General features: G+C 48.6%; 1 protein-coding gene across 3 annotated transcripts in view; it reads left to right on the top strand.

Annotated features, from left to right (window-relative positions):
* CA12 (carbonic anhydrase 12) overlaps positions 1-8,788 on the top strand; it is a 59,661-nt gene that overhangs the window by 33,014 nt on the left and 17,859 nt on the right. For all 3 annotated transcript variants that reach the window (XM_007467208.1, XM_007467207.1, XM_007467206.1), the window contains exons 3-4: positions 6,275-6,454; positions 7,344-7,486. In XM_007467208.1, coding sequence (XP_007467270.1) covers positions 6,275-6,454; positions 7,344-7,486 — 323 coding nt within the window. The remainder of the gene's footprint in view (positions 1-6,274; positions 6,455-7,343; positions 7,487-8,788) is intronic.

Genomic DNA, 8,788 nt, shown 5'->3' with positions numbered 1-8,788 from the left:
AAGAGCGGGGCCACTTGTCCTCTGACAAGGCTTAGCGCCATCAAATTGAGATCTAGGCCATAACACATCAACCAGCTTCACTATGTGGACCTTCTCCGAATCCTGAATTTTACAAACAACCATTAAAAAGATATGAAAACAACAAGGTGCTACTGTAAAGCACAGGGAACTATATTCAATATCCTGCGATAAACCATAACAGAAAAGAATACGAAAAAGAATGTATAGATATATGCATAACTGAATCACTTTGCTATACAGCAGAAATTAATGCAACATTGTAAATCAACTATACTTCAATAAAAGAAATGCTTTTTTAACTCTGAAATTCCTATTTTATTTTTTTAACATCTTTATTGGAGTATAATTGCCTTACAATGGTGTGTTAGTTTCTGCTTTATAACAATGAGTCAGTTATACTTATGTCCCCATATCTCTTCCCTCTTGCATCTCCCTCCCTCCCACCCTCCCTATCCCACCCCTCTATGTGGTCACAAAGCACCGAGCTGATCTCCCTGTGCTGTGGCTGCTTCCCACTAGCTATCTATTTTACATTTGGTAGTGTATATATGTCCGTGCCACTCTCTCACTTTATCCCAGCTTACCTTTCCCCCTTCCTTTGTCCTCAAGCCCATTCTCTAGTAGGTCTGCATCTTTATTCCCGTCTAGCCCCTAGGTTCTTCTGGCCATTTTTTTTTTCAGATTCCATATATATGTGTTAGCATACAGTATTTGTTTTTCTCTTTCTGACTTACTTCACTCTGTATGACAGTCTCTACGTCCATCCACCTCATTACAAATAACTCAGTTTCATTCCTTTTACGGCTGAGTAATATTCCATTGTATATATGTGCCACATCTTCTTTATCCATTCATCTGTCGATGGACACTTAGGTTGCCTCCATGTCCTGGCTATTGTAAACAGAGCTGCAATCAACATTGTGGTACATGACTCTTTTTGAATTATGGTTTTCTCAGGGTATATGCCCAGTAGTGGGATTGCTGGGTCATACGGTAGTTCTATTTTTAGTTTTTTAAGGAACCTCCATACTGTTCTCCATAGTGGCTATATCAATTTACATTCCCACCAGCAGTGCAAGAGGGTTCCCTTTTCTCCACACCCTCTCCAGCATTTATTGTTTGTAAAAAGAAGTGTTTTAAAAAGATATGAGATAATTGGAAAATTTTGAATTTTGACTGGATTTAATAATATTAAGGAATTGTTAACCTTTTAAATGTGGTAATGGTATTGTGCTTTCTTTCTAAGAGCCCTTATGTTTTAGAGACATACCGAAATATGCGCAGATGAAATACATCTGGATTTGTTTCAAAATTATCCAGGGATAGGGGAGAGCAGGTGTGGTAGAGACGAAGGCGGATAGGCTGTGGATTGTTAGTTGTTGAAGCTCGGGGATGTGGGGTTCATTTTGCTCCTCTCTGTACGGTTGCACGCATTTGACATTTTCCCTGAAAGAAATTCTGGTCCTCGGGTAATGCAAGTCTTGTACTCTGGGCCTCAATAATGCCCAGCTGGAAAGCATGAGAGGCATTTTGAGCCGTGCCACGTTAATCGCTTGTTACAATTCAAAACAGAAACTTGGTCCACTTCTGTTTTGCCTCAAACAGAAAAATTCATGAACTGGAAAGAAATAATGCCTTGATTTTAGTTGGAAAAACAAACTGGGAGATACACATGATCTCCTTTATCATGATCATGCGAGGAATCTAATCCACGGAAGAAGCAAAGTCACAGCCCGAGAGAAAAGTCACATTTTGACGGTAGCTGGAAATAAATGCTTCTTTTGCAAGAGTCAGTCCCAGGAGAGGTTTTCTGGCAGCAGAGCGCTTGGCATGAGTGTGAAAGCTGAGAACAAGTTGAAAAATTACAGCCTGGGCAGTAGCTGCCAGCGAAAGAAAGTGCAGTGTTAGATCAGCAATGAGTCACACGTTGCTCACACAGAGGCTGCAGGGCAGAAGGGAGCCTGCTGCCTACGTGCCTGATACTGGGTGTCCTGGTGCCCAGCCACATGGCACGTCTCTCTCTCACTCACAAGCCACAGAGATCAGAGGCTGCTCTGACAATGTCTCTAGCCATGTAAGAAGGGGACACAGCCATCACACGCTGGCGGAGGGTCCTGTGAACTGCAATGAAACCCCATACTCAGCAGATTGTCTCCCAGGCTACCGGCCGGCAACTGGATTTCTTTTTCAATGAGTGGCCCCAAACAGAACAAAACCTCATGCAGGTACACTAGAAAGCTAGGAGGGTAACTTTTGAACCTGAGCAATTAACATCATTTTTCTTTACTTTTTATAGGAAAAAGAAAGTTATGTGGGGGAATAGAGAGAAACTAGGGGGTTTAATATAGGTGCATGCTTCCCTGGAGAGGAACAAGCAGAAAATTAGTAGGAGAATCCAGCTCAGTAAACATGTGAGGGCCTGCTCTATGCCAGGCATTGTGGACAAGGCAGGGGTGAGTGAGACATGGTCCTTGCCTTCAAGGAGGTCATGGGAGAAGGAGGATACGAGCGTGCACGAAATCTCCTGGATAAATAATGAAATAGAAGGCATGGAGGTCCTGTGACCCAGGCAACGTAACTCTGTTACTAAGCCAAAGTCTGTCTTTGGGCAAATCACTTCATCTCAATTTTTCGTCTACAGAATGGGGCAATTCTTGCCTTGTTGACCCCATGGAGTTGTAGAGGTGTAAGGACCAAAAACTACTAACATCACCATCATCACCATCACCATCATGAGGAGGAGGAGGGATAGAAGAGGCTTCCTAGATCCTGCTGCCCAAAGGGCCTGTGACGGGCACTCAGGACGAGTGCTTCCAGTGGTCAGCAGCCCAAACCGGCAGCACTGCCCACTCTCCCGCCAGCCCCAGGAGCAGCAGTGCCCCGTTCCCACTGGGCACCTCGTCACATGCCCAGGAGCTACCTTTGGATGAGCATTTCTCTCCAACCCGTTCCAACCGGCCTGATACACAGGTGAAGGTGCTTAGTCCTAGTAATCTTAATAAATCTCAGAGCTTGAGAGTCAGAAGGGACCTTCCAGAACATAGTGTCCACCCCTCCCATTTGCACAAAGGGCAAAGGAGACGAAGGCAGGGAAGGTGACTGGCTTGAGGTCACTCACGGAGGTGGAGTGGGGGGACGGCCGGTGCCGGAATCTGGTTCTCTGGAGTCTCCGGATCCAATACAGCTGCTTCTCTTTCCTAGGAAGGTTTTGCCACCACTGACTCTGTTGCCTGCTTTTTTAAAATTTTTATTTATTTATTTATTTTTGCTGTGTTGGGTCTTCGTTTCTGTGTGAGGGCTTTCTCCAGTTGCCGTGAGTGGGGGCCACTCTTCATCGCAGTGCGCGGGCCTCTCACTGTCGCGGCCTCCCTTGTTGCGGAGCACAGGCTCCGGACGCGCAGGCTCAGCGGCCATGGCTCACGGGCCCAGTTGCTCCGTGGCATGTGGGATCTTCCCAGACCAGGGCTTGAACCCGTGTCCCCTGCACCGGCAGGCAGACTCTCAACCACTGCGTCACCAGGGAAGCCCTCTGTTGCCTTTTATATCCTTAGTCTTTTCTGCTCCGAAATACCTAATTTGGCCAACTTCCAAGAAAGTATTTAGGGCAAAAGGAAAATTCCTCCTCATAACCTTTCCCCAAGCTCTCTGTTCTTTGGGGGTCTTTCATTCTTTGGGGAAGATGTTTACTCAGTGCCTTTTATGCATGTGATCCTAAGCACGACATGGGTTCACAGAGATGAAATGGGATGGCCCAGTCCCCTCTTCATGAAACCTTCAGGGGAGCTCTGGCTCTGGGAAAAGCAAGTTCTTCTTACTCGGTTCCCTTTAGCTATGTGTTCAAGGGGAGATGTCTTTGCCATGCCTCTTCACGTCCTGAGTTTTTCCATTCATGCCTGTCTGGCAGCTTCTGCCACCCTGGCTGTGGGCCCAGATGCTGTTGTGAGCAGAGAAAAGGCCGGCAGCCTCACTCTGGAAGGGCCGCCACCTAGGAGCTGCGCTGCTTGCTGACCCTCAGGGCTGGCATGATACCTCTTGACTGGTTCATCTCGGAACCCTGTGGCCTCTAAGGGATTCGGTTTTGCCCTCAGCTGAGTAACTGCCCTAATCCGGTCTGCCCCCTGGAGTGACTGCCTTGGTGTCCTCCAGCCTGCCTCTCTGCCAGTCGCCGTCTTGGTGTAGTTTTCTTGGTGTAGTTTAGTTGCCTTGAGTCCAGGGCTTTGAGGCCATGGAAAGAAAAACAATACAGTTCAGTGGAAACTCTGACATGTGAGAGTTGGGAAAACTGGTGTCCAGTGAGAGGCCGGGCTGGAGAGTCTGAAATCCCTTCCAGCTCCAACATTTCTGAAAAGGTATACCCGAAGGTTGACAGCCTGAAATATTAGAGGGTTCTCCTGTGTGTGTCCAGACCTAGGACCAACTCGTCATAGCATTTCAAATGAATGTGGGCACCAAGTTTTGCTTCTGACTCTCCCTACTCTCAGGTGAGGTCCCCTAGTTAGAGAACAAGGTGTAGGGGATGGGGATTCTGTGAGGCCGGTGTACACACACGCACTCCTGTGAAATGGTGCCATGGTCTATGGCAAGGGTGCCCAGAAGACGTGGTATTCCTTCCCCTTCTGCTCTAGGTGACACCTTTCCGTGTGCTGAAATACTGATGAATGAACTCCAGGTGGCAAACCTTGGTTCCCAACTCCTAGAGAGCCCACAGGGCACCATGGTTCTACTCTAATGAGCCGTGACCTGCCAATTATTTGCTTTTCTGGAGAAACCTCAGCTTGAAAATCCACTTAATTACCATGGGAGATAATCTTTTAAACATAGCCTTACATCCCTGAAAGACTTTTCCCTGTGGGAGTAAGAAAGTGAACATGGGATTGGATTGTTTATTTTCATTTCCAGGGGAAGGACTATTACCTGGTAGTTAGCAAGAAGCCTGAACCCTGGAGGGTTTATTTGATAAGTCTGCTCCTCCTCACTGCCAGTTTGTCAATTATACTGTAATAATTAGTTTGTAATATTGTCATACTTTTCCCCAGCGTAAACACTGCATTTAGCTCCGTGATTCCGGGCTTATAATTACTTGATATTTTCCAAGCTTCCCTATCAGGTTGGGGGTTTTTACTTGCTCTAGATGTGGGTATTCAGAGTCAGGGTCCTCAAGAGTTTCCTATCAGGAAGATCATACCTGTAAATCACTAACCTCAAAGACCTACCTGGGGCTTCCCTGGTGGCGCAGTGCTTGGGAGTCCGCCTGCCGTTGCAGGAGACGCGGGTTCGTGCCCCGTTTCGGGAGGATCCCACATGCCGCGGAGCGGCTGGGCCCGTGAGCCATGGCCGCTGGGCCTGCGCGTCCGGAGCCTGTGCTCCGCAGATGGGAGAGGCCACAGCGGTGAGAGGCCCGCATAGCGCAAAAAAAAAAAAAAAAAAAAAAAAAAGACCTACCTGGAGTTGGAGACAGACTCCAATTTTTCCAACGTGGGACATCCCAGTTGATTAAATAAATTTCTTCCCCACTAGGAGAGGGAAGGGTGGAGGGGCAATATAGGGGTAGGGGAGTAAGACGTACAAACTATTAGGTATAAAATAAGCTACAAGGATATATTGTACAACATGGGGAATATATTCCATATTTTAAAACAACTCTATGTGGAGTACAACCTTTAAAAATTGTGAATCACTATACTGTACATCAGTAACATATAATATTGTACAGCAACTATACTTCAACTTTAAAAAAGTACCAAAGGAAAGAGAGCCATAGGTTTTAAACTGAACTTGAACAACAAACAACAACAACAAATGTCCTTAGCTTCTAAAAACACAAAAAAATTATAAAATTAAAAAAAAATCTTCCCCACTAGAATGTAAGCTTGGGCAGCCCCAAGACCCAGAGCAATTCCTGCTCATAGTAGGTGTTCAATGCACAGATGCTAAATTGCTGAGAGTCACAAGGTCTTCATGTGGAATGGATGTGCATCGGGTCGAAATATGAACAACGAACAGAATAATGCAGAGTCCCTGCCGCGGGACTGCTCTGGTCCCTCTTTCCCCACATCACTTCAAAAGCAAATGGTGTGGAGGCATTTGCATGACCTGATTCTGTAGGCTGGGGTCTCTGGGCCTTAAGAGTATACCTCTGGGGATTAAGAAAAGAATAGAAAAGGAGTAATTGTATTGCACACAGAATTAGAAGGTGAGGAAAAAACTTCAGTGGAAAACGGATTAAGTCATGGACCTGAATCTCTCCTTCCAGGTCCCGATGGGGAGAAAAGCTGGTCCAAGAGCTACCCATCATGTGGGGGCCTGATGCAGTCCCCAATAGACCTGCAGGATGACATCCTCCAGTACAACGCCAGCCTTGTGCCCCTTGGCTTCCAAGGCTACAGCGAGTCTGCCAACCAGCAATTTGTCCTGACCAACAATGGCCATTCACGTGAGGGAGTGACCTCCAAGACCTGAAGGGGTGTCTGAGCTTTCCTCAGCTCCCTGGCCTCTTCTGTCTGCCGGGGCAGGGGGTAGGGTGGGTTCTACTGAGGCACCCAGGAAGGAGGGCAAAAGGGAGCATTGAGGGATGCTTGGACCACTCTCTCCAGGGGATGCTGCTGGTCCTGGGCTCGGCTGGTTCTGTCGGGGTGGTACCTCTCAGAAGCGGCACATCTCTTGGGATGGGAGAGGGGACAGGCCTGAGCCCCTTGGCCTATTGGATTTGGTGCGAGAGTGAATTCTGGGGCACCATGAACAACTCAAGGGGCCACGGAGTTTACTGGGGGGCTTGCCCAGTCTTTGGAGTCAGACCAACCCGAATTTGAATCGTGGCTTGACTACTTATGAGTCGTGAGACTCTGGATAAGAATTTTAAACTCCTTGAGGTTTCATCTGGAAAATAGGCATATTGATGGGTACTGTAAAGACTAGAGATTATGTAGGTTAATATCCAGAATAGAGAGGTGCTTAATAAATAGCGATTATTATTGTTGTTGTTGTTATATAATTCTACAGCTTGGCAGACACTTCATGACAGGTTCTATCTTCATAGCCAAGTGTATAATACATGGATATATAAACAAACGTTCATCCATTGGTCTGCCATCATTTTCCAAGGGGAACCAAGAAGGTGCTTGTGCCACTGGAATAGCTTTAGTGAAAGGGGGACATTCTCAGAGAAAAAGCCCAGGCTTCTGACCTACAGGCTGCACCTCTCTGGTCCCCACCTCGTTGTATCCACTCGCCCCTGTCTAGGCCCCGGGCAGGTGATGCCTACCTGCTCTCAGGCGGCACTCAGCTGGCCAGGGCTCTGAAGACTGCCCCTCCTCTCCCTGCAGTGAAGCTGAAACTGCCCAAGGACATGCACATCCAGGGCCTTGGGGCCCGCTACAATGCCTCGCAGCTGCACCTGCACTGGGGGGACCAGAATGAACCTCACGGCTCGGAGCACACTGTGGGTGGGAAGCACTTTGCTGCCGAGGTGAGTGGGGCGGCCCGGCTGGCAGAGGATTCCCGGCGGTGGGTGGTCGGGCACCCTTCCACTTGACTGGTGTGCAGACAAGATCAGAGTGCAGGGGGTGAGGTGGAGGGGGCCGTCTCGCTCTACAAACCCACCCCAGCCCTGCTGGCAGCACAGGAAGGTACGGCCACTCCGGCCACGCTGCAGCTCATCCCCGGTGTCCCGCTTCCCTTCCTGTCCTGAACTTGCTGAGTTTGTTTCCATGTCTTTTACTGAGTGATGCTGCTCAGAAGGCAGTGAGTGCTCCCAGGGGGGCACAGTGGGACACACATGCCCCTTTTCTAGACATCGCCCTTCTGTTTGCACAGATTAAGATCCCACCAGCTTGTGTGGCTGACCATACCACTGCCAAATCATACAAGGCTAAGTGCTCCCCCAACTTTTCGGTTTTCTTCATATGCCATGCTGCTTGCATAAGTTTTTCCCATCCCATCTTTTCTTTCCCTGGGCATGGGTTGTGCTTGGAGCTTGGGGACCCGGGTCCAGGGTCACTCTTCTATTTGGCCACAAATCAAGGGATGACTGGCATTATGATGCGTAGGGCATTGTGGCCATCAGAGACTCACTGAGGATAGCTTGGGACATCATCACAGTGTTGCGTTACGTCGCTCTGAGGTGCTACCCCAAGTACCAAAGAAAACAGGAAGAGGAGCAGAGCTTCGTTCCTGCACTACAAGTGTTCAGCGGAGGCCGGGGGATTGAGCTGCTCCTTTGCAGAGTTCCCGTGGGATTGCACTTGGGGGTGTGGTTCTGAATGTTTAAAGGGCAATAAATACAAAGGGATAAACGCTACTGATCAGCTAACGGAGCCCATGGTAAACAGTGACACGACCATTCTCCTCTGTTCTTAAATGCCGAACTGTTTAATGTCTTAGGCTAATTAGAGGTCGAGTTACAAGAGGTGGAGGAGCTATAGTTGTGGCCCAATAGGATGGCCCTACTGGAGGTGCACATATTCCAGACCAGGCCCCTCTCTGAACCTCCAGGACTGCCATTTCTTTCAGCCTAACTGCAGTAAGGAGGCTTCTATTTTCCCACGGCGGGTAAAGGAGTTAGGGTGTAGGCTGAGAGGGTTTGGGCATTTAAAAATAGTTATTGAGGGCTTCCCTGGTGGCGCAGTGGTTGAGAGTCCGCCTACCGATGCAGGGGACACGGGTTCGTGCCCCGGTCCGGGAAGATCCCACATGCCGCGGAGCGGCTGGGCCCGTGAGCCATGGCCGCTGAGCCTGCGCGTCCGGAGTCTGTGCTCCGCAACGGGAGAGG

This window comes from Lipotes vexillifer, unplaced genomic scaffold, assembly GCF_000442215.2.
Source record: "Lipotes vexillifer unplaced genomic scaffold, Lipotes_vexillifer_v1.1 scaffold1654, whole genome shotgun sequence".
Taxonomy (NCBI): domain Eukaryota; kingdom Metazoa; phylum Chordata; class Mammalia; order Artiodactyla; family Lipotidae; genus Lipotes; species Lipotes vexillifer.
Note: the sequence above shows the minus strand (reverse complement) of the source record. Positions and strands in the feature narration are given on the sequence as shown.